General features: G+C 41.5%; 1 protein-coding gene across 3 annotated transcripts in view; it reads left to right on the plus strand.

Moving 5' to 3' along the window:
• Window positions 1-25700, plus strand: part of adgrv1 (adhesion G protein-coupled receptor V1) — a 147265-nt gene that overhangs the window by 39609 nt on the left and 81956 nt on the right. The window contains exons 22-60 of one of the 3 annotated variants that reach the window (XM_034871234.1): window positions 1940-2313; window positions 2977-3156; window positions 3540-3720; window positions 4002-4195; window positions 4311-4440; window positions 4723-4803; window positions 5985-6124; window positions 6282-6647; window positions 6781-7024; window positions 7126-7341; window positions 7449-7664; window positions 7766-8010; window positions 8084-8265; window positions 8377-8875; window positions 9596-9905; window positions 10543-10752; window positions 12040-12170; window positions 13087-13186; window positions 13307-13486; window positions 14004-14167; window positions 14339-14426; window positions 14602-14625; window positions 15393-15471; window positions 15563-15701; window positions 15941-16082; window positions 17015-17280; window positions 17373-17548; window positions 18237-18361; window positions 18498-18679; window positions 18945-19091; window positions 19310-19390; window positions 19516-19780; window positions 20482-20604; window positions 21404-21626; window positions 21737-21941; window positions 22077-22223; window positions 22665-22920; window positions 23355-23557; window positions 25484-25660. In XM_034871234.1, the coding sequence (XP_034727125.1) occupies window positions 1940-2313; window positions 2977-3156; window positions 3540-3720; window positions 4002-4195; window positions 4311-4440; window positions 4723-4803; window positions 5985-6124; window positions 6282-6647; window positions 6781-7024; window positions 7126-7341; window positions 7449-7664; window positions 7766-8010; window positions 8084-8265; window positions 8377-8875; window positions 9596-9905; window positions 10543-10752; window positions 12040-12170; window positions 13087-13186; window positions 13307-13486; window positions 14004-14167; window positions 14339-14426; window positions 14602-14625; window positions 15393-15471; window positions 15563-15701; window positions 15941-16082; window positions 17015-17280; window positions 17373-17548; window positions 18237-18361; window positions 18498-18679; window positions 18945-19091; window positions 19310-19390; window positions 19516-19780; window positions 20482-20604; window positions 21404-21626; window positions 21737-21941; window positions 22077-22223; window positions 22665-22920; window positions 23355-23557; window positions 25484-25660 (7391 nt within the window). The remainder of the gene's footprint in view (window positions 1-1939; window positions 2314-2976; window positions 3157-3539; window positions 3721-4001; window positions 4196-4310; window positions 4441-4722; window positions 4804-5984; window positions 6125-6281; window positions 6648-6780; window positions 7025-7125; window positions 7342-7448; window positions 7665-7765; window positions 8011-8083; window positions 8266-8376; window positions 8876-9595; window positions 9906-10542; window positions 10753-12039; window positions 12171-13086; window positions 13187-13306; window positions 13487-14003; window positions 14168-14338; window positions 14427-14601; window positions 14626-15392; window positions 15472-15562; window positions 15702-15940; window positions 16083-17014; window positions 17281-17372; window positions 17549-18236; window positions 18362-18497; window positions 18680-18944; window positions 19092-19309; window positions 19391-19515; window positions 19781-20481; window positions 20605-21403; window positions 21627-21736; window positions 21942-22076; window positions 22224-22664; window positions 22921-23354; window positions 23558-25483; window positions 25661-25700) is intronic. The other 2 variants (XM_034871235.1, XM_034871236.1) reach the window with 2 other exon arrangements.

The raw sequence follows: 25700 nt of genomic DNA on the forward strand, positions 1-25700 counted from the left end.
TGTGTGTGTGTGTGTGTGTGTGTGTGTGTGTGTGAGAAAAGAATTTAAGATTATGTCTCATTGTTCATATGCGGTCTTAACTGCTTACATCACACATCACACACACACACACTCACACTCACACTCACACTCACACTCACACTCACACTCACACACACCACTCACTCACTTCCTCATTGTCCAGGACTACTGGGGCTCTGCTATGCTTGAGTGAGCACTCATCCTCAGCACTGCTGGATATTGTTACTGCTGAAGGGAATCAGCCGGCATCTTCTATTCTGTCTATTCTCTCTAATTATTGGAGACAATAGTACTGCTCCAAAAGCTCCCCTTGGGGGGACATTTTCTGATGGTTCTTTGGCTAACTTCAATCACAGTAGATGTACACATAATCATCAATCATGTCATATGTTATTGTCCTGCTACTGGTAACTCAACCCATAGAGGACTTGTTTTGTGTCAGGCCTTTATGCTTACTCACTGGGGCAGATTCCCTGCATGTGTTTTGTGCAAGTAAAGGAAATGATAGGCACGAGAGGTGTAAGTATAAATCAGTAATGAGAAAGAGCTAAACCTGGGCATTTAGCGGCCTTAATCAAGATTCTGTTTTTGGTCCCAATACACTCCAACATAGCAAGCACGTTTGTACTGCCATTAACAATAATATGATTATATGAGCAGTAGTGCTGTCAGTTAAACGCACTATTAACGGCGTTAACGCAAACCCATTTTAACGTCGTCAATTTTTATCGCAAGATTAAAGTTCTTTTTGGCCTAGCCAACTTTTTGTAGTTTTTTTCTCATACTGTTGCAACAACTATAAATGTTGTTAGTAGTTTTTTGGACTTGGGAGTCGGCCAAAGAGTAGTAACGTTACGCTTTGAGTGGATGGATTGCGACCGCAAGACGCTGAATTGGATGCATTAAGATTCTGGATGGAAAGTTTACTTTTAAAAAATTGCCAAATGTTCCAATAACACGACCAAAGTGATTTGTTTGTTTTGTCGTCGTGAACTAAGCTATCATCACAACCCATGTGGTGCTCATTGAACACCACAGTAGGCTATATGCCAATGTTGTTTTAAATAAAAAAACATTTTCTTAAAGCAAGCCAAACCACTTTTCCATGTTGATAAGAGCATTACGATGACAAAAAATAGTGGGACAAAAAGAAATCAAGGGACATTTAGAATAGATAAAAATGTGTGATTAATTAAGATTAACTGCAAGTTAACTATGACATTAATGTGATTAATCGCAATTAAATATTTTAATGGTTTGACAGCAGTAATGAGCAGTCACACAAGTCTGAAAAGAAATGGGGAAATTATTTAATTTATATTCAGTTGCTATTATCCCACCAGATCTCAAGGCATCTCAAAATGATGAATTACAGGATCTCAGGTATTAGTTAAATAAATCAATTCAAATTGTCATGTAATGTAAATTAAATGTATCAATCTGGGATTTTTAAAGCATGCAAACAATCCGCTATGTGATAAAGAGTTATTTTCCAAAAATGTTTGGGGTTTTAGGAATGAAATCAGTAAGATCTGTTTTATTTCAAACTAAATCATGGGTACAGCAGCTTTGAAGCCTCTAAAAGTACACTGAAACTTGTTCAACATGCAATGATCTTGATTGACATGTAGGGAACAGGATTCATCAAATACATCCACAATTAAAGAATTAGAACATATATCTGTGGGTGTGTGTGTATGTTGGATTGCAGTTTGTGACCAAGTACCACATTAATCTACTGAATATCAGTGTTTTACTTTTTCCAGCCTAATATTTGTCATAATATATCCTGAACAAAGTTGTGCTTGAGGAAAAGATAGAGATTTGTTTACTTCTGTATCCAACCATTTCCACCGTGTACAGCTAAACATAAATTGCCAACAAACTGTTTGCTGTAATCAGTGTGTTTCTACTTCAGGACCTGCGACGGTGTTTATCGGATCAGATACTATGGGCGAAGAGCGGTACACAGGCCTTCTCCAGGATGTCCGCTTGTACAGGACTAAGCTGAACCGAAGCCACATCCACGAGCTTCACACCCAGCCTGCTAAAACCGACCTGCGTAGCATCTCCGGCTACCTACGGTACCGGCAGGAGGAGACTCAGAAGTCATTTGTGGTGGAAGTCAGGGATGATAATGAGGAGGAGGGAGAGGAGGTGTTCTATCTACAGTTGGTAGCAGTTCATGGTGGAGCGCGCCTCCCTTTCCCCAGACCCACTGCTACTTTGCGAGTTATGAAGAGTGACAATGCCAATGGGCTTTTTGGATTCACTGGTGCCTGCATACCTGATGTAAGTGTAACAATTCAGTTAGTCAGTGGCATTTAGTTGACCATTTTTGCTGTATCTTCTAGCCCCTCACAAACTCTGCAATTATGAAATTGTTACTGTAAACCACACTGGTAATCAATACATGAATCACTTAGTTGTGTCCACTGAAAAAAGAAATGCATAGAAACACATGTAACGTAAACCGACTGCTTTGTCGGCCTCTGTCCTGCTGCATATTTCATCAGTCTTCACGCCTGGCTGCAGGGAGAGCGTGCTCTCTGTTTTAGTTGGATTGGATGCGTTGGCTCTCATGTTGGCCCGTCTCAGGTAGATCAACAGCTGGTGAGGCTGCAGGTCAAGGCATTCCTGTAGAAATGGATCACGAGTTCCAGCACAGGAAATGGGAGATCTAGTTCTTCGTTTCCATCAGCACAACAGGTGGAAGGGCTGGGTATGGCATTCCATCAGAACTAGAGGATCATCTTTATATCCTTGATCCTTTGGGAATTAATAGACATAGAGGCATGTGGGCTATCAGGTGCTTCCTCTCGAAATCACATTATTACTGTGCTGGAATTAGTCCTGCTCATTAACATAGTTGGCAAGAGCTCACATAAGCATTCAATATTTATCATTTTTCTCCAGCAGTTCAGAATTAATCAACTTTTGTATTTCCTTGTTTAGACCACTTATGAGGGTTCCACTATCTCTTGTGTGATTGAGCGTATGCGGGGATCTCTGGACCACGTTTTTGTCAACTACAGTGTTACCCAACTGGACAGCTTGGACAGTGAGATGCCAGCCCATCAAGATTTTGTTAATGCCACTGGAGCTGTGCTTTTCATGCCTGGACAGCGCTCTGAGGTGTGTGTTGTGTGTGTAAGAGCGACTCAAACGTCTCTGATAAAGCCCTCTGAGTTTATCCAGTGTCACACAAGTTTATCCAGGGCACTTAGTCTTTAAAAACAAGTGGGATGCACCTTTTTTGCACTGTATTTACACATCAGTATATTGATTTAAAATATATATCATATGTCCAGTTTAAAAGCAGGAATTTACAGTAACCCGAATGCAAATGTTTTTAGACAACCAGCCCCACCTAGTGGTTGGTTGTTTGTGTATTTACTGATGAGTCAACAGGTGCCAGCTCAAGCTTTTACATTTACTTCTACCGAAATAAAGACTTTTTTTCATGGGTACAGCCTGGACTAGAACATAAAACTAATGTATGCACATCTTTCTGCTAGGTATTGAACCTGTTGGTGTTGGATGATAACCTCCCAGAGCTAGCAGAGTCCTTTCAGATCACACTGGTGTCAGCAATGTCCGGTGACGGGAAGCGTGGCTCCACCCCCACCAGTGGTGCAAGCATCGACCCAAATAACTCTGTTAACACCATCACTGTCAAAGCTAGTGACCACCCTTACGGTATTCACTCACATGCCAAAAATACAGCACAGTTGCTATTTTGAGCAGTAAACAATCCGAATTTCTAGGATTATGATGGTCAAGTGGTTTATTGGGTCAGCTAAATATAATTACAATTTTCTCTCTCATCTTCTCCATCTTATGGGCATTATTCTATTCCTCCCTCACTCCTTACCCTCCTCCTTCAATCACACCTTTGCCTCCTTTTCGTTACATTTTCCCCTATTTCCTTTCTTCTACACATAACGGTCAATACACAAACACACCCTTCCCTAATCCAGGCCTGCTGCAGTTTCAGCCAAGCCCTCCAGGAGGGGGATTGATTGCTCCATTGTTAGAACCGGCCCATGTAACCGTTAACGAGGAAGATGGAGAAGTCCGTCTGCTGGTTGCCAGGGCTCAAGGCCTTCTGGGAAGGGTAATGGTAGGATACAGGACAACCCCATTCACAGCCTCCAGCCCTGAAGACTACGAGGTTTGTTTCAACTACAGTCTTTAGACCTACTGATGCATACAGTACATGCAGATGATGTATTGATAAACTAATCAGCAGATAGAGAGGATACATTTTACCTGCTTCCCTCCGGTAGGACTCAGAGGGCATGCTGGACTTTCTTCCAGGAGAGAGGTTAAAGTTCATCACCGTGACCATCATAGACAATCCTGTTCCTGAGCTGGATAAGATTTTCAGAGTGGAGCTCTACAATGCTGATGGAGGAGGTGAGAAAATGATCACAACCCTACAGTCTTAATTTATTTGAGTCACACATGGATATATTTCTTTTTTTTCTTTGCCTGTTTTAATTAGACCTCAACTGACCCTCTAATCTGCCCTATTGTTTTGTATGTTTTGTGTGCTGTGCTCCTGTGTGCTTCCCCATACCCTTCTTCCGACATGCCTACCTACCTTCCTTCCTTTCTGTTTTCCCTTCAAACTCCATTCTTCGGGTGTGATTCTTACCTGGTGTGACACTTGTTTGATCCTCGTGTGTGATCCATCAGTGGATCAGCTTCTGCGTAGTGATGGAAGTGGTAGTGGGGAGAGTGACTCTGACTTCCTCCTTCCATCCTATCATCACCATGGTAAGTATGCCCCCTCCTGTTCTTCCCAAACTGCTTCTTGTCTCCATTCCTTCACCCCCACACTCATTTCTTACTCCCGAGGGCTGCAGGATGCATATCTCAAAGTCAAGTTAGGGATCAAGTGATGTTGCGGCTGCTTTACAAATGACCATTTTTTGTCCTCACAATTATTATTCATAATAATATTTTGGTTTGATAGAATTGTAAACCAGATTTGCACCATAAAAGCTCAGAAACTCTACTTTAAAAATGTAATTACTTAAATTATTCAGCAAATTGGACTACTTTCTACTATCAGGCATAGTACACATAAAAATCATTTTTACACTTCATAAATTATTAACTTCCAGCTCAGTCGTAAGTTCATATATACACGTGTAGGTGTGTGTGTTCATATGTTTGTGTTCAGTTATGTGTGGTATTTATATTGTACTATGACCTCTGTGAGAAGTACCCAAAGAGAGTGATGTGGTAAAAGCAAATAGCCCTTAATGGGTAGTTAGAGTAAGTGGTTGATTTAAGTGTCAGAGATCTTGCTGCTGGTTTGCTGTCAACCCTGCTGTCACCACACACTATGAAGCTTCCGTTCCATTCTTATTCTCTTGGCCAGTGGTTCCCAAACTGTTTCACGTCAAGGACCCCTAAACTGAAACAAATTAGATCACGGACCCCCATTTGATAACATTTCGTCCCAGGCTCCGTAGTCTGATAGGAATAAAATAATCATACATTCTGTCATTGTGTTACTTATGGATGGAATGATAGTAAAAATTACTTCCCCTCTGAAACGCCCTCAAGGACCCCTTGTTTTCCCCCCTGCGTTAGATGACACACTCATCACTTCAGTTCAACAAACTGAACCTGGATATTTAAAAGACAACTTATATTAATATTAGCCTGAAAGATTATTTTCACATAGAAAAAGAAGATTTTAAATGGAGCTAAAAGCATCTCACAGTCTTCTAGCAAATTAGACAATAAAGGTACATGTTTGTTGGGTATTAATAAAAGGCTGCTCAATCAACAAATCAACAGCTTGATTTATTAAAAGGTCATTGTCACATTTCCATTACCTTCCATTGGTTCTTTTTCACTTTTTTCAAACTGAAACTCAAAAAAATCCAACCAGAATGTTTCACCAAAAAGTAACACAGAGTTGTATCTTCTGTGTTTATGTGTAGCCACCTTGGGAGTTGCATCCCGCATCACAGTGATCATCGCTGCTTCTGATGATGCCCATGGAGTGTTTCAGTTCAGTCCTTCGTCCCTGTCTGTTAACGCGACAGAACCTGAAGATGGACGCAGCTCTGTAATTCTGCAGGTCAGTGTAAATCACAGTTTAAAAATTCGGGAAGGCCCATTGAGGCTCAAGGAAATAAACGTTTTCTTTTGTTTTCATGAAGCTTATGCTGCTCTCAGTCAGTGTATGATTAAGTATTGTTCAAAATGATGCCATGCTTTTTTTTTTTCTCTCTTAGGTGGATCGGTCCTTTGGCAATCTTTTCAATGTAACTGTGTACTGGGAGGCTGATCCTAGTTCTGAGGGGGAGCTCCTTAGCAGGTTTGGGAACATCACCTTTGGTGTGGGTCAGACGTCAGAGAACATCATCATCAATGTGGCCCAGGATGAGATCTCGGAGTTGGACAAGAGTTTCAACTTGTCCTTGGTTAACGTCTCCAACGGTCGTCTGGGTGTCCAAACATCTGCTACTTTGACTGTGCTCGCCAGCGACGATCCTTATGGTGTTTTTGTATTTGCTAATGTAACAAGGTCTCTCCGACTTTCTGAAGCCGACTCAACTGTCTCCCTCACCATCCTGCGACAGAGAGGCCTGATGGGTCAGGTGTGTACATCTGTAAAAGAATAGCAATTAAAGCCACTTATGATTCTCTGACTTTTAATAAATAAATAAAAAACGCTTCCCACATGTGATGGATAATAGTATTTTTTTCCCCTTTTTTTTTTTATTTGTCTAGGTGCTAGTCACATATGGGACACTAAACGAGGCAGATCCAGAACCTCACAGGTCCCCTGGGGTGGGCCGAGCGACTGAGGGGCGGGATTTTGTTCCCCTCCTGGATTCTGTTATGTTTTTGGCCAATCAGAGTCAAGCAAACATCACCCTCCGAGTGCTGGATGATAAGGATCCAGAAAGAGATGAGTCAGTGTTCGTGAAGTTGCTCGGTGTTCAACTCATCAAAGGAGAGCAGAAGAGGCTTAGTAAGATACAGACCCCACTGAGTGGGATGTTTTACCTGAAGAATTACTTTAAGATATTATGATATTCAACCTTACCACACTAACCACACTGTTCTTTTTAGTTTCCAATTCCCCTTCTCTGGGCCCCATGACTGACATTGTAGCCCAGGTCATAGTGGAGGCCAGCGACGATGCTTTTGGAATTGTTCAACTGTCAGCTTCTGCTGTCAGTGTTGCTGAGGACTACGTTGGCCCCATAATAAATGTTACACGTATTGGGGGGATTTTTGCTGACGTGTCCGTCAAGTTCCGAGCAGTGCCTTTGACTGCCAGAGTCAGTAAGTGTTGTAGTGGCATAGAACATGGATTTAAATCGATCTCTTTTGATTTATGTGCGAGCAGGCAGGCCATGTCCATATGCATGTGCATGTGTGCCATCCTTTAGGTGAAGACTACAGCGTTGCCTCCACTGATGTGGTCCTCCTAGAAGGGGAGTCCAGTAAATCTGTCCCCGTCTATGTCATCAATGATGCGATCCCTGAGCTGGAAAAGACCTTTCTCATAGAGCTGATCAACCAGACCACTGGAGGAGCTCTCCTTGGGGAGCGCACACGTGCAATCATCACCATACTACCTTCTGATGACCCTTTTGGTGCCTTTGGTTAGTAGGCGTTATCCAGGATGTGTTTGCATTTCATTATTTATCCTTATTTTGGACAATTTGTCAATGTTAAGCAAGTTCTTGATTTTATTTCTATCTAGTCTTCCAAGCAGTTCCAGTTACTATAGAGGAGCCAGGGTCTAATTCCGTTGAGGTCACGTTGCCAATAGTGCGTAAAGCTGGTACTATTGGCACAGTGGTAGTCCAATGGCAGGCCACTGTCAATGATAAACTAGCAGTGGGGGACATCAGACCCACATCAGGAGAGGTGAGATTTGCTCCCGGAGAGACCATGAAGACACTGCAAGTGGAGATTTTAGCGGACGACGTACCTGAAATCACGGAGGTAAGTAGCTTTATTTTTTTAATTTAACTTAAGCCGCAATGTTTATTTATTTAACTCCTTTTGTCTTTTCTAGATAATTAAGGTGGAGCTTACTGGTGCCAGTAATGGAGGAAGCCTTGGAGCCGATAGATCCGTTTACATAATAGTGCCTGAAAATGACAATCCATATGGGACAGTATACTTTGAGCTGTCTGTGTACCGCGTTCAAGAGCCCCTGGAGGGGGTTTATAGAGCCAATGTTACTGTCCGCAGAAGGTACTTTTAATTATTTTTTTCTGCTGGAATAATGTTTTTTATGTACTCACATTAAACACACTTTTCCTATCTGCCGTCTTTTCACTGACATCCCCTTTGCCTTTATTCCAGAGGTGGTCTATTTGGTCGCTTGGAGATCGTGTACAGCACCTCTGACATTGACATTGTTGGCTTGGCTCAGGCCGATGGCCGGAATCTGTTAATGTACTATGACCTCCCAAAACCAGGTGTTCCAGCCACAGCCCCCCTTAGGACCGTTAACATCACTGGTCAGACAGACCCACTGGCTGCATGTGCTGCTGCCTGTCTGAGAGAGCAAGCCTGCCAGGCCTTCTCTCTGTCATCAAGCGTGAGCCCACCATCCTGCACTTGGGTGACGTCAGGGGTTGACCAGCTGACCGCTAAATCTCAGGTTATGACTTATGTCAAAAACAGCACTGCAGCTGCTGTCCTGTTCAGTGGCCAGGCTGTCGCAGGGAGTGATTACACTCCTGTAACAGCTCAAAGTGCCTTCATGGAAGATGGGTCAGGGGTCGCCAACCTCACCGTCCCAATCTTGAGTGATAAATTCCCTGAAATGGATGAGAGTTTCTCCATGCAGATCCTAAAGGTAAAACCCAATTTCTTATATATACTATTTAATATTTAATATCGTGTTTAACTGACAGCGTACTGTATTTATTTATATTCCCCTGTATATTGCCCTGTGTTTTTTATGATTTAATTTGTTTTACATGCATTCTAGGGCTGCAACTACCAATTATTTTCATTCTCGATAAATCTGTAGATTATTTTCCTTGATTAATCGATTAGTTGTTTAGTCTCTAAAATGTCAAAAAATTATGAAACATGTCAATCAGTGTTTTCCAAAGCCCAAGATGACAGCATCAAATGTCTTGTTTTGTCCACAACTCAAAGATATTCAGTTAACTGTCACAGTGGAGAGAAGAAACTAGAAAATATTCAAATTTAAGAAGCGGGAATCAGGGGCGGCCGGATCACTCAGTTGGTGGAGCGGCCGTCCATGTGTGGAGGTTTGCTCTTTGGCGCAGCAGGCCCGGGTTCGGCTCAACCTGCGGCCCTTTGCTGCATGTTGTTCCCTCTTTCTCTACCCTTTCATATCTTCAGCTTTCCTGTAAAAAATAAAGGCTGAAAATGCCCAAAATATGAAAAACATTTATTTTATTAATAAAGAATTTACTCATACAGATTAATCAATCATCAAAACAGTTGGCGGATTAATGTAATAGTTGACTACTTATCGATTAATCTTAGCAAGCTCAATGCATTCTATTTCAACAGTATAACAAATCAAATGTTTTGTTTAAAGGTAGACCTGATGAATCTGACTGTGGCACAGAAGAACCTGCCCTCGATTGGCCAGCCAAACAAAGCTTTGGTCACTATAGGGATGAATGGAGACGCGTTTGGCGTATTTTTGATATACAGCCTCAGTCCCATCACCACTAACGGGGGGCTCTATCTAGAGGTTCAAGAGGAGCCTGCGGCTGTGGTGCCCCTGGTTATAGAGCGGAGAGGCGGGAATCTGGGCACCGTCACCGTAGAGTGGAGGTTTGTTGGAGGAAAGGCCACACCAGATGCTGACTTCACTGGGACTGGAGGGATTCTGGTCTTTGATGGTATGTGGATCACACACTGAATTCTTTGCAGTGGTGGAATGTAACTAAGTTTATTTAAGCACTGTACTGTACACAAAACGTATGTAGTTTATAAAATACTATTTTTTTATTATAAATTAAACTAACCAACAATATCAAGTAGATCCAAAATAATTTGCCTATTTAACACTTAGTTGACTGATAGAAACAGTTTGGTTTGTTTCCACTTTCTAAAAAGTGAGGATTTTTTTTGCATTAAAGTGCTAATAAAATACTTTTTGGCTTTTTTTCCTTTTCTTTTTTGTAAGAAAGTTCTTTTTGTGCACATTATAGGTTTACAAAGTGAAAAAGCCCACAAAGTCCAAAGGGACTCACCATTTCAAACAGAAAACACTGTTCACAAACTGCTCCAAACACATCCATTGTAGTCCAGCCTTTACTTCAGAGACAAACGCTTGTCACTTTGTAACATACGTTATAACGCTCGCCTAGCTGCTAGTGTGGCATGCCCTCATACTCTGCTTCTGACTGGCTAGTAGTCCTTACCTAGTTACTGTGCATGTGCGACTCCCATTAGATCGTGGTGGTAGTAGCAAATACTACACATCTGAATACTTGTTCCATTGCTGATGTTTTGGTTTGTCCTTTCTGTCTACAGGTGCTCTGAAGAAGACAATAGAGATATTAATCAGAGAGGATATTGAGCCAGAGGACAGCGAGAGCCTCATGATTGGTCTTGTTAATACGGAGGGAGGAAGTCGGATCCTGCCCAGCTCTGACACTGTAACAATAGTGATATTGGCTAATGATAATGTGGCCGGGATAGTAGGATTCCATCCAGCCTCGCGGTCTGTCATCGCCAGAGAAGGTGGGTAGCTATGTTGGATATTCAATCCATAATATGTATGTCCAAGCACATTATCACCCCTACTGTAGTATGTCAAATCTATTTATAGAGCACTTATCACATGATCAACACACAAGATGATACATACTAAAAATACACAATTTCAAACTACAAAGTAGTACTGTTTTTAATAATGTAGGTCTTTAAATGTTTTTTTTAAAGAGTCCACAGAAACACATATTCAACAGGCGGTCCGTGACCACTAGGGGGCCAAATTAGGTTTACAAAATAATTTTTCAACTTTTTTTTTTAATTAAAATATGTATATTTGTGAAAGAAAATATTTTTTACAAATTCCTATGCTTACTATGGTAGCCATACAGTTAATCTTAATCTTAAGTTTGTTGCCCAGTTTAATTCTATACACTAAATATACCGTAAATTTAGTAGGGGTCCCTACTCTGTCTCTCTTTTAGCTAAGGGGTCCTTGGCCTTAAAACGTTGAAGACCCCGGAGGTAGAGCATTGCAAAGTCTTTGTGTCTTAAGCCAGGCGTGTGGAACAGATAGTTGATTCACCATAACTAGACCTAAGAGAGCGAGCTGACAAATAAGCTTTAAGTAGCTCGGTCACCTATTACATTACATTTCATACACTTTCTACTGTCCCTGTCAGTCGAGATGTGTCCTAATTATGCATGAGTGCAGACGTAAGGGAATGTATTCATAGTATAGAAGCATGCAGCAACAGGTGGGTTCTGTGGTCATCTGTCATTATCTTGAAATTATGTATGCATGAGGGGTTGAAGTCTCCCTGAGTATAATTCATACCATTAGAGACCTTGAGTTGCCTCTACTGGCATCTACAGTATAGTGCTGGGCAAAATATCAATATTATATCGACATCGATATATGAGGGTAGATATCTTACATTTTGAATAATAATATCCTGACAGCAGTGTTGGCTTTTAAAGGTTGCATTACAGTAAAGTGATGTCAATTTTTGAATGTACCAGACGGTTGAAGCTCTTCTATTATTCACCTTTACCCACTTAGTCATTATATCCACATTATTGGTGATTATTTATCAAAACTCTCATTGTGTACATCTTTTGTGAAAGCACCAAACGTCAACCCTACAATATCGCGGAAATCTCGACATCCCTGTATTTGGTCAAAAATATTGGGATATTGGATTTTCACCTTATCACCCAGCCCTACTACAGTATAAGAAATGCATTTCATATCAAGAGTCCATCAATGTATCCATATTTACAAACCTATATTTCAACTTATGTTTCATATCACAGGTGAGAGGCTGTCCTTATTAGTGTTGAGAACTGCTCCAGGACTGGGTAATGTCACTGTGGACTGGACTGTACAAGGGCCGCTCGTACACCGGACCTTCACCCAAACCTCAGGAACGCTTTTCTTTACTGCGGTAAGTAAAGCGCTAGATGGAGATCATTGAACATCTTGTTGTGGGTTTGTTGTTAAACACATTTATTACACAGTATGGTGCATGTTGTCATCGTTGTTCTTCTGTGAGAGTGGTTGAAGGTGCCAACCACAGAGCTATAGAATCCACTAGAAAAGATTGTACACTGCAACAGCTTTCTTGTAAAAATACAATAATTTTCTATTGTTAAAATAGAGTTTTTAGCTTTAATTTTACATGAATTTTTTGTGAAGGATATTTACACCAATGATAACCAATTTTCTGTATGCAGTATGTTTTAAATCTAATTTAAGACATGTATGTACAGTATTAAACTTGATTTTTAACAGTTTAATCTATTAAATAAAAATATATTTTTTTATGTGAAAACAATCTCTATGGTAAAATAACATGAAACATCTATAACTGTGAAAGTTACAGATTTTTACTTTACATTTACACCACTGGTCAAAAGTTTGGGGTCACTTGGAAATTTCCATTGCACTCCATTATAGACGGAATACCAGCTGAGATCAGTTGCATTGTTTTTTTAACAAGGCTGCAGTTGAAATTACATTATGTTCTTACATTATTGCAAAAGGTTCTCCAGTGTTTTCTCAATTAGTTTTTTAAAATGATATTAGCTTACTAAACAGAATGAGCCTTTGGAACATTGGATGAATGGTTGCTGATATTGGGCAATGTAGATATTGCATTAAAGATCAGCGACCCACTCAGATCAGCTGGCATTCTTTCTCTAACGGAGTGACGTATAGTCTATTTTTGGAATTTTATGATATTTTTGTGTTTAAAAAATCACACTGGAACAAATCTGTAAAATAAAATGGAGTGATTCAATGAAAATATTTTTTTTGGGTTGTCTCAAGTAATTATGTATGTTTGGGTGTGTCTCCTACAGGGAAAACTAAATGACACCATAGTCCTGCAGCTCCTTGATGATGCCACACCAGAGAACAAAGATGAATACAAAGTCTCCTTGTCCAAAATACAAACGTTTGGTAATGCATCAGCTCCTAGTGTCTTAGCAGTAGTTAATTTTGCAAGTAACAACACGCACAAAATCTCAAAATAACCCTAGTTAGAATCATTAACAACATTCCCCTTACTTTCACACACAGGCGTTGTGGTGACAGGTCATGCCGCCCTGGATGTTCAGGGCAGGGAGGCGGTGCTTACTGTGGACACCAGCGATCAGCCCTATGGGCTGCTGAGCATCGCCCCGTCATCCCTTAGGGTGAACACGGAGGAACGGGGCCGAATCATAAACATCTACATCAATAGAGAGTTTGGAGCCTCAGGTCAGTGGGAACAAGTGTGTACACAAAAACATGTACGAAATGAATAGGTTTCCTTTTTCATTCCATTCCAAACCCTGTAACTGATATCAAACCTAAATTGTTTATCTGCTGGTTTACAGCCTCACAGGGAAAGTCAGAAACAGCCTGAACAACATAATCGAAATCTGCTCTAAAACTACTCTAAATTCTCTTTGTTGTCAACAAATCTTGAATAAAGGAATGAGCATTTTGTCTTCTTTCGAGCATGTTCTTCAGAGGGAATTTTCTCTGCTGCCATCAAGAAGTCGTTATATTTGACCTACTTTTAAAATGAATGCCACATGAATTATTTTGTCCCTTCTGCAATTTGACTTTTAAATGGATAAAATCAGTTTTCTGGATTATGTGGTGTAGGCCTATGTGTAAGCTTGTTTGCTGTTGTGTACAGTATGTATGTGTTGTCTGTAGCTGCTCTTAATTACAGCAATTGCCCCTTGTGGGATAAATAAAGTTGTTGAATTATAATGTTTGTGTACAGGAGCAGTGAATATCACCTATGAGGTCATAAGAGGATCTCTACAAAACTTGTCCCAGGTGGAGGGTGCGCTTGCAGAACCGGGAAACGACTTCATCTCTGGTACTGGTTCTGTAATCCTTCAGGATGGACAGACTTCTGTCGCCATTCCTGTCACCATACTGGAGGTAAAGACCTTGGTTTTCTTCCAGTCTTTCCATTTGTCTTCTATCAAATGTGATACCTTAGATGATGGGTCAAACTGTTTTTCATCTTACCGACGCTAGCTGTACTTCCATGAAGCAGATCTGTTTGAATGTGGGATTTAAAAGCTTTTCAATTACCATTTGTTTTATCAGGACGACATTCCTGAGTTGCAGGAGTTCTTCCTTGTCAACATCACATCAGCAGTGCTCATCACAACTCTGGCCACTGTTCCCCAACTAGGTATGGAGCAATTTAAGAAGCGTAAAGCTGACATGTCAGTACTACTTTGGCCATCGTAGACAGTTGTGCTGTTACGGTGTCATATTACATGTAAAAAATGTTTTTTCATCTTATGAAATAACTTACCTTCTTTTTGCTTCATGATTTCTTACCATTTGCTGTGTGTGATGAGTAGAGGTCGTGTATTGCACATTGCCAGGTAAATTACACATTTGTGTGTTCCCAAGCTTTCCCTAAAATGCCATGTAGTTTAATGCACAGTATTCCTGTACGGTAGCCTACATTAAACAGCAACATTGTAGTTGACTGTCAAAGTGCACCTTGGAAGAGCTTGGTAGTTTCTGCTACGGCTTTTGCATAATATAAACCACGGTCCAATTTATGAATGAGTACATTTAGAAAGTGACGAGTAGACAGAATACTACAGGATAGACAGAATACAACCACAAGCTGCAGGCTCCCAGAATACTATCTGGCCTTCTGCGTGGAGACACACAGTAAACACGCGGCCGCTCTTTTGGCAGCAGTCATTATGTGGCTTGGATGGTGAAGTTGCAGGCTTTCCATGATTGAGGAAGCCTGAGGATTTGGTGGGAGCCGTGTAACACCGTGTGGTGAGGAGAGAGAAAGCCAAACTAAACCTGTAGCCGGCCTCCCAATGTCTTTGCCATGTAGTGAGTGGGAGACGACTATTCAGGGGGTCATAAATCAGTCCACCCGCAAGACTTGCCTACTCAGTCTCCCAAGCCACTTACAGGAGACACGTCTTAGCTGTAATGTGCTCAAATGTGCCATGACAAAAAGTTAGATCCTCAACAGTTTCTTCTTGCATGTCTTCCTCTTGGTGCTTAGTAGTTACAGCCCTGAAGTCAGCGCTGACGCTAATGCTTAACAGTTTTTTAATAGAGTCATAAAAAGCAATTGACAGTCTGAATGTTTCCTCTGTGAATGATGTTATTTTCCCAGACATCCATGGTTTGGTGGCAGAGATTAGCATTGAGGCTAACGATGGAATTAGAGGAGTCATTGAATGGACAAACACCATGTAAGAAATGCACCCAGAAAGAACACATCTCTTATGTTGAATTGTACATGCTCTAAGTGCTTTTCTCACACCAATATGTTCTGGTTTCCAGGTTTGAAGTGAACGAAACAATGGGGGTACTGACTCTAGTGGCCTACAGGAACAAGGGGACATATGGAAATGTCTCTCTCTTTTTCTATGCTCAGAACCTGGAAGCTCAACAGGGACTGGACTATAACACCAGTGAAACGGTTAGCCATAGACCGTATTCAAACATTGCACACAAAATCACAGACCCATATTTACACAACACATATTAAAATACTTTTAGTAGCATGACTATTAGTCAGGAGCAAATGTACTTTAACTGATTATTGAGGTTGTTTTGCCTCTTACCAAAAAGGACTCCTCAGTTCTGAAGAAGTTGAGCTAAAGAAGCCTTTTGGATGAGAGCCAAAACTAAACTGACCCCCCCCCCTCTGTCACACAGATACTCAATTTTGTTGATGGCGAAAGGCATAAGTTTGTAGAGGTGCAGATCATCGATGACGCCCTTCCAGAGGGAGCTGAGAGATTCCAACTCATCCTTTCCAAGCCGTCCCCTGGGCTGGAGCTGGGCACCAATACCACAGGTAGATAGGAGGGCACAATAGAATATAATAGAATTTCTGAAACGTCAACATAAAACAGCATGAGACAGTGACTGTTAGAAAAATTATGATGCATACGTTTTTTCTCTGATTATTATTCAAAATGTTTGCATAAGAATACCATTTTATACTGATCACTCTGAACAAAGATAACCATGGAGCCATCGTCTGTCCTTGGGAAAGGTACGGGATGTTTCTGGGTCAGCAGGCAGAAAAGAAGATAAACTGGCAAATTTGTCTTATAAGAAACACTGACGTCATCATCTTTGTATTATGATTGTACAAAAAAGCGACTGTCGAAGGCTTAGGTTAGACATTTCTGTACTATTCTGTAGTGTGGAAACTGTCTCTTTGTGTTCACAAGTAAAAATTAACATTGATATAACTTCAGCGGTCTGTCTATTCTTGAAATTAAATTATTCTAACAGTGACACCTTCCATTCAAATAAAAAGATAACTTGCTATTCATGGCCAATACTTAAATAGAGAGAGATTTTGGCCAAGAGAGGTGGGAGTAAAATAAATTAACATGTCAGATAAAAGAGGTCTAATACCATGGCCATAGAAACAGAGCGCTGGCAGGTTTTATAGGATTTGTTGTATTTTTTAAATCATACATTGTTTTAGTGAACAGTTAAATTCTAATTCTATATAAATGCGTAAGGTAGATGAAGCTGTGGTATGATATCATCATACACAATTCTATGAAGACTGTGTACTACACCTATCAGTTTATATGGGTCATGTCTGTTCAAGAAACTAAAACCCCATCACACTGAAAACTGTGTGACATGGTGGTAGAGACACTATTAGTGTCTATTTTATGAAACTACTGTTAAACCTTTATAAGAATTGTTTGCAGATTCTAACTAAGATATTATTTTCCTAAACTACATAATTTTGTTTTCTTACAGCCACCGTGAATATCCTGGCCAGTGACGATGGACACGGTGTCATTTCCTTTAACACCAGCAAGCATTTGTTATTGAAGGAGCCTACATCTGTGTCCAGGCTGGGTGAGAGTGTGGCCACACTGTACGTGGTTCGGAACCCTGAGAAAGGCACATTTGGCACCGTAACTGTTCAGTTTACCATTACTGACGCCAACGGAAGTCTAGCAGAGGGCGATTTGAGGCCAGCACAGGGGTTTGTGGTGCTAGAGGATGGAGTTCGATTTAAGGTGAGGGAACGTAGATTTTTTGTTTTACTGGCTTCACAGCCTTCAACCACATACAGTACATGGCCAAACATGTTTATTGTTTAATATTCCAGATGCTGGAGATCTGGGCAGTACTGGATGCTGAGCCTGAAGCCAATGAAACTTTCACAGCCACACTGTCCAGCCCAACAGGAGGTGCACGGATGGGTGACCCACTGCAAACTCTCATCACCGTCCTGGAGAACTTGGCTCCTTCCGGCTTGTTTCGTATCGTACCCACTATCAACAGGTCTCAATATTCATTTAATCTTTATTTATACTCAAAAAAACATTAATGGGCCACCCTCATTTACAACATTGAGTCAACATATTTGTACCAAAGGGTCTGAAACTTAAAATATCAAATGTATTATTTTATTTCATTATTTTATTTTATTGAAAATTATCACTTTTTATAAGGGGGATCCCAAATCCCACGCCAAATACGTGCATTTAAGTGTGATTTATTGTCCTGCAGAGTTTATACGTGTCTCTCTCATTCTCTCTCTCTCTCTCTCTCTCTCTCTCTCTCTCTCTCTCTCTCTCTCTCTCTGTGTGGTAGAGCGAGAGAGAGAATGACAGTGATCCGCTTCAGAGCGACTACCGACTCTAAAGTCATAGTGAGAGAAACAAAGTGTCTCCCCTGTGCTTTCTGACCACGGTGGGAAATCGGTAGCAGGAAAAGTTAACCCTCTCCTTGATGTCATGTTGTTTATGGAGAAGGAGATCAGGCCAAATGATGCGTAGTGACATTTTTTGTGAGGTGCATGTCAGACTACAGCGTAGGGTCCGGCGTAGGGTCCGTGTATCCATGTACCAACGTATGTAACCATGATTTAACGCAGAATAATAAATCACGCTTTAGTCTTTCACCATCCTAGGGAAAACGCTGGAAAATGTGAAAACTTAGTCATATTCAATGTGTGTTTTCAATACAGAACTACCACAGAAGTGGTTGCTGATGAAGGCAGAGCAGTCTTCCTCACCGTGTCGCGCAGTAATGGTCTGGAGTCAGCTGTTAGTGTGGAATGGGAGACCCAGTCTAAAACAGCTTTTTACTCTGGTGAGACCAATACATATCTAAAATTCAAAGTCATCCCAACTTCCTGAACACTCCTCTTTTCTTTTAAAGTTTCCTAAATCCCCTTTACTGTCCAATAAGCAATGCAATTATGATTCTTTTCTTTTTTTTCTTCAAGAGGGTTACCTCCCAGTGATGGGTGTGTACCAGAGTTTTGAGGGCAAGCCCACCTCCTCTTGGTGCTCTCTTCCGAAGGGGCCTTCCTTCCTGGCTGTGAGGCTGGATAAGAGGCCCATTTTTGGATCCTCTAACACCTTGGCCACTCTCTATCAGTGGCAGGGTGTTTTTGTGCCTGTAAAGGTAGGCCAACAACAGCATTGTTCCTCAACAAGCACATGATGTACCTACTGCACACACACATACTTGAGAGTAAAAATGAGTATGAGTTGGATGATCGGTGAACACCAAGCTAATATACGGCAAGTGACATTGTTAGCATACATCTCTCTCTCTCTCTCTCTCTCTCTCTCTCTCTCTCTCTCTCTCTCTCTCTCTCTCTCTCTCTCTCTCTCTCTCTCTCTCTCTCTCTCTCTCTCTCTCTCTCTCTCTCTCTCTGTGATCACAGTCTGTTAAGATTCAGGACCCATGTTCCTGTGTGGGGTTTGCAATGAATGGCTCTACCTACATAGGCATTACACACAGTGGCCCTCCCTTCTCCCCTGCTGCCAACCTCAGCATCTTCAAATTGCAGATGGACCTCAATATCACATTGGTAAGTACAAACCCAATCGTGGTACAACATTACAATCACACTTTGGACTTAACTTTAACACTGTAATATTGACTTGTATGATTAGCCTCTTTTCTTATTGTTAAATTAAAATGTATTGTTTGTTTCCTTCATGTACAAACCATCCACCAAGGGATATTCCTTGTAAGTGTTACTTACTTGGCAATTAATCCTTTTCTGATTCCTTCTGACGTCTTTAGGAACAAACTGTAGGTGTTGAAGCTCTGGATGTGAAACACTTTTCCACCGAAGGCAGAGATTATCTTATAGCATCAAGCCAGGTGAGGCTGTTAAGACAGCTCTTTAATAGTTTTCAGTTATGTCAGGATCATTAAAAGCATCATCCAATCATTCCTGTTGGAGGAACTCGATGTTTTGTTATTGTGTTCTTTCTTTCATGCTACAGATTTTTGTTTGGACTGGGCGCTCCTTCACCCTCCACCAGACTCTTGACTTTGAAAAGGGCATCCTCAGTGTAACTCCATTCCCTCGTGCAGCTGTTCCCCACCTGTTAGCGTGCATAGATAGACAGACTGCCAGCTGCGTTCTGCTTCAATGGACCAATGGAAGATTTCAAAATCCACAGCCGGTCCAACTCACCGGCAGAGCCATTCAGGTGGTGACAATCAACACGAGAGCGGAGGAGACTCTCCTGTTGGCTGTAATTGAAGGTGAACTGTCTTGCTTTGACATCAAATAATAAAAATGTCTGCTTGTATGTGTATTTTTCACATGTAAATGCCTCCGGTCAATCTCTTTGTTTTTGCTAAATTTGTTTAACATACACATATGTTTTAAACATGTAAGATGTATGAGCCAGTTTTTTGTTGTTGAAAGGACTGTGGTGCATACATTACATATTTAAAAGTGGACTAAAATTGGAGGCAAGTGAACTTAGTTTACAGTATGCTCACATGATGGTTTTTGCAATAATGAGCTGCTATTTTCTGTGGTTGTACTCTCGTTGTACCTGTAGTGGATTTCACTGCGGTTAGATGTTAGTTTTGGTTGTACAAACAAATCAGTGATACTTTAGAAGGGACACAGAAACTCAGTCTGCGTACAGGCAGAATTCCCAATGTAGGCCAGATCATATATTTATACTACACTCTGTATATTTTGATGAGAGATAATCCCTCTGAGTCGGCAAAAGTGGTGAGGTTTCCTCGGTTCGGACTGTTGTGGGTTTACGGGAAAGGCCTCAGCGTGGTGTAGAGCCGAGCCACAGCGGGACTCAGAGGTTGTAATTTTGTCAGTCTTGGGTGTGTCAGTCAAACCAGTTCTTCACTTTACACAAACATGCTATTACAGCATGCTTACAAAGAATGTAAATCAGTGTGTGTTTCTGTGCATTCCTTTGTTCTTTCTCCAGGTCTCTCTCCATCCTGTGAGGTGTTACAGTGGCGCTCAGGGCAGCCTTCACCACAGCTTTATCAGTCCATTCCTCACCCAGGCCTCACCTCTGTTCACCCCTTCACTGCTTCTTCTGGGATCAGTAAGCACAAATGTCCTAATTGGCTTTTGTCCTTTTTTATTCAGTTGCATTTGTACTTTTAAAATCTATTGAGCGCTTGTACCTGTAAAATGGGGTTTCTCAGGAGGGTGGCTGGCGTCTCCCTTAGAGATAGGGTGAGAAGCTCATAGTATGTCCCATTTACCTCGGAACTCAGAAGCCAGAGCTGGGAATGACGTCACACCCGAAGATGAATGTGTTCCATTTACAAGTCAGATTTTCATTGTGTGGGCAACATGTCCACAGATAGAAGTTGGACAGGACTGTGTGTATGACTGATTTAGTGAGACACAAATAGGACGGAAGTGCTAATAACTGTGTGTTATTACAGCTTTCCCTACTATGGCAGCCATGTTGGATTTTGGGCTTGGGGTACTGCGAGGTTGTTCGACTTCCCAACTCGGAAATCCGAGTTCAGGGTTGTTATGACTTCGGAAAATCCACCTTTCAAGTACAAATAATAAAGAAGAAACTCTGGAGTAGAGCCGCTGCATTTTTGCCTTGAAACAAGCCAGCTGAAGTGGTTTGGGCATCTGGTAAGGGTGCCTCGTGGGTGCCTCCCATCCCTAGTCAATTTAACGGTTATGAGATGCAACCTAATCTCTACACTGGCCTGGTAGCGCCCCAGGCAGAGCTGATTAATGTTGCTCGGGATAGGGATGTTTGGGGTCCCCTGCTGGAGCTGCTGCCTAACCCCGCTACCCGACCCTGGATAGCTGTTGAAGATGGATGGAGCTTCAATTAACCAGAGACCCTGATTAAATACTTTTCTTCCTTATAGCTTATGTCCTGCTAGCTGGAAGAAATGGCTCATCACTCTATTCCTGGAGGTCTGATGTCAACCTGTTCGCCATGATCCTGAGGGCCCGTCCAGCCATTAGCTTCCTCTCTTTCGTGGTCCCGTCCCTCAACACCACCAAAACCCTTTTGGCTTCAACTGAGGAGAATAGCTCAACTATTTATGAACTAAGTTCTGTCTCCAATCAATCTGATTTCATACCCAGGTACGCACATGTGTTTTTACAGTATATAGGCTTGTTTTTTTGCCAGAAAAGCATATCCTGAAAGTTAAATAATGTATGTTTTGTTTTCTTTATTTGCCCTTTACATTCAGTTTTGGGGAGTTGCACTTTGCACCAGGTGACAGCCAGCTTGAAATAGCAGTGAACATATTGGATGATGACATTCCTGAGGAGCAGGAGCACTTCCAGGTCAGCCTGAAAAATCCAAAGGGCGGGGCTGAGATTGGATTTGGTGGTCAGGTGACTGTCATAGTCCCAACCAACGATGATGCCCATGGAGTCATCGGCTTTGCTCAGGTAAGCAGATGAACATTTTTGTTTAATGCCATTTTGTTAAACCTCAATGCACCACATCAGAATTATCTCCAGTGTATTTTTTTATTACCACATGCTATTGCAATATAGAACTGTATTGTTATTGCCTCTCTGCAGAATTCTCTATCTGTGGAGGTAGAGGAGCTGGAGCAAAACAATCAGATTTCTCTCAATGTGGAGAGGAAAAGAGGGACTTTTGGCAGACTGACTGTTCACTGGGCTGCCAATGGCAGTCTGGCAGACATTTACCCCACTTCAGGAGTGGTGAGTGAGCCTTACACACCTATGATACTTTAGACACATTACTGTACGTAATAAACCTGTTTGAAAATAAAATTCTTACCAAAATAAACAATTGCAAAATTATAATCGAGTTGTTCCGATCTGTATCCGTATCCGTATCTGAAATGCCTTTTGATCTAAAATGAGAGTCCATGCACAAATGCTACATAATTTAGCCCTCAAGAAAATCTACTTTAAGTTAGTTTATATGTTATTTTTCTGTTGTGGCTGACAGTCAAACAAGATAATAAAGAAAGTTAAAAGAAAATTAGGTGCTTGATATCAGCCGATACGAAAGTTGATGTATTGCTAAGGAGAAAATGGTATTGCAACTTCTCTAAAATTATAATGTATTAATGTCACAAATTTGTAGAAGCAATATCACATATGCGGAAGGAAGTTAAATTTTTTTTAACATTATAGGTAACGTTTTCTGAGGGTCAGTCGGTGGCCATCATCTCACTGACTGTGATAGCGGATGGCGTCCCAGAGCTGAGAGAGAGCGTCACCATCGCCCTCATGGATGTCACCACCGTCGGGCTGCAGGACCTTCGACAGGCTGCAGTCATTGACAAGCAGCGGGCACAAGCTCTACTCACAATCCTACCAAATGGTTCTCCCTACGGGGTGATTGGATGGCATCTGGACTCTCAGTTTACACTAACACAAGAACCACAGAGTAAGAGTGGGATTTATGTTGCAAGAAATGAGTAAATGAGCGATGTGTGTTTTTACTGTACCACAGTGCAGAGGAGTTCTTTTTACTGTAATACGTTTATTATTCCTTACCTTTTCAAATGTATCCCTCAATTTTGGTTTTCTCTTTGTTCCAGAAACAGTTGCTGAAAGTTGTTTGCTGACTGCCTATCATTCTTTTTTTTTTTGGATGAGGTTTTCTAAGTAGCTAGTACAGTAATCACACTTTGAGATTTACTGTAAAAGATCCGCAGTGATTTCCAGGATGTGAAGTAATTTAGGATTTGTCTTAATCTGTGTATTGTACACCGTCCCCAAAAGTCAGAGAACTCCAAGTATTAGAGAAACATACCTTCGTTCTGTTGTGCTGTGTTTTAACGTTGGTTTATGTAATTGCCCTTTTCTCCCAACCCACAGGGGATCCAGTCAACGTGACTCTCTCTATATTGAGGGAACAGGGCTCTTCAGGTGAGGTGGAAATCCATTACCAGACCAGGCCGGCCCTGTACCTGCCCCCAGCCAACCAGGCTACTGCAGGACCGGACTACACCCCCAGAGACAACACCATCGTTATGATAAATGGTGCTACAGTGGCCCTTGTCACTATTACAATCCTACCGGTAAGGAGAGAGCGCTGAATACAAGAGACGTTAATTGAATATACTTGAGTGAAGAATAATATGTTAGGAATATCACTAATGTTTAGCTTCTACCAATGACAGAGTTAATTTGTCAACTTAACATGTCTAAACCAAGAAAACAAAACAAACTTAAAATGTAATTCATCTCCCATCTGAGAAAAGGGATCATAGAGTTTCTTGCTCCCACGTTCACGTGCATTTAGATTTGTAATCCAGATGGACTCCTGTTTCTTGCCTTCAGGATAAAAACTAAAATACTGTAACCAGCCCTGTGATTGTCTGAAGACTTAATTCTGTAGGCTTTAGCTAGAGGGATATATCTAAAGCTTTCCCTCCTCCCTGTGTCCTCCTGCTGCATTTATCCAGAAATAACCATACGTTTACCCATCCAAAATAACTTGGGATGTTTGGGACCTGCAGAGTTTTAAATGAGCTAAGAGAGATAACTAGCTAATGCAGATAGCAGCAGTTTAGATGCTTTCACACCTGAACAGTTTGGTTCTTTTTTTCTGAATACTGGAGCGTTTCATGGAATAGTCCGGCTTGTTTGGGCGGGGGGGGGGCAATAGCTCATTCGAAATCTGGTGTGCGGACCATACAACTGAACTCTGGTCTGTATGGAAACATTGAGGTGAAGTGGAGGAGAGAAAGGTTGATGGAGCTAACCCTCTCTCTTTTCCTGCTTCTCTTCCATCACTCTCGTCTCCTTTTGTTTATTCTATTGTTTTTGGTCCCTGCTTCTCTCTCTTCGCCTTTGATCTTTGCAAACAACATAATAACTTAGATTTATAGGGCATTTCATGAAACCCAAGGACGCTTTACACAAGTAACGTTACAGGGGGACAAGACAAAAGAAAATAGTAAGCCAACACAAACACGGAGTAAAAGGAAAATGTCGGCGCTGGGGTGGCAGAAGCTCAGTCAGCAGGGAGTTGGGTTGCGAGGGTTGGGGGTTCAATCCCCATACGGACCAAAGTATGGTGGTGGACTGGTAGCTGGAGAGACGCAAGTTCCCCTCCTGGGTACTGGGCCCCCAACTGCTTGTGGCGCCTTTCCACGGGCAGCCCCCTCCCTCTGACATCTCTCCATTAGTGCATGTATAGGTACTGAGCATGTGTGTCCAATCAGCCTGTGTGTAATAACAACAGAGTGTAAATTGTAATTTCCCCATGTGGGACTAATAAAGTATACATTATTATTAAATGGAAGGGGGAAGTAATGTAATGTCGGCTACTGGCGTACAACTACATCGCGCATTGTAAAGTTATTTTATGAATAAAATGGACATATTAGTTTACATACCTGAGGGCCAATTCGAGGTCTGTTTGAATCATTTACAATCCCATAATTGTATCCATCTGTGGAAATCCTGTGTGACTCACATTGTGGTTGTCTTTCTCTTACCCTTTTATCGTTTAGTTGTTCTTTTAATGTCCTTCTTTCCTGTGATGGTCCTGCCCCAGTCTCAGCCATTACTACAACAGATAACTTCTAAAATAACATTATTATAACAATCAGGCCTATTGAGAGAAACCTCCTACTTCCTTTAACCTGGCTCCGCTGGCATACGCTAACACTGGCTTTTCCTGTATAAAAAGAAATCTGTAACCCGTCAGAATGGGTTACTGTAGCGCCGTCTACCTGCCGCAAATCATTGGAAAAATCAGACCTTGGCAGATGCTTTTCTAACACCTATAGAAAATAGTGTTCTTTCACTGTTTTTTGTTTTTTTGTCTGAACAATGACGGCGCTTTAGAAACATTAAAAAGTTACATATAGTCACTTCAAGTAAATGTACTTACTGTTACCTTACATCACTGCTTCTGTCACATGTCTTCTCTCATTCTTTCTCACCCTTGCAGTTTTTCCATTAATAAGTGTATATGTACATGTGTGTTTTCTAAGGATGACATCCCAGAGTTGGCAGAGAGTTTCCTGGTAAATATCACCAGTGTGCAGCTAATTCAAGGTTCAGCAGGAGCAGGGCAGCCCAGTGTGAAGAGGCCGGGTATGGAAGTTGCAGAGGTCACCATCCAGGAGAATGATGACCCTCGAGGCATTCTGCAGTTCAATGTTTCTAAGGTGAGCACACGGCTCTGTGATATAGAGATGCAATCTTAAG

The sequence above is a fragment of the Etheostoma cragini genome, chromosome 5 (genome assembly GCF_013103735.1).
Source record: "Etheostoma cragini isolate CJK2018 chromosome 5, CSU_Ecrag_1.0, whole genome shotgun sequence".
NCBI lineage: Eukaryota > Metazoa > Chordata > Actinopteri > Perciformes > Percidae > Etheostoma > Etheostoma cragini.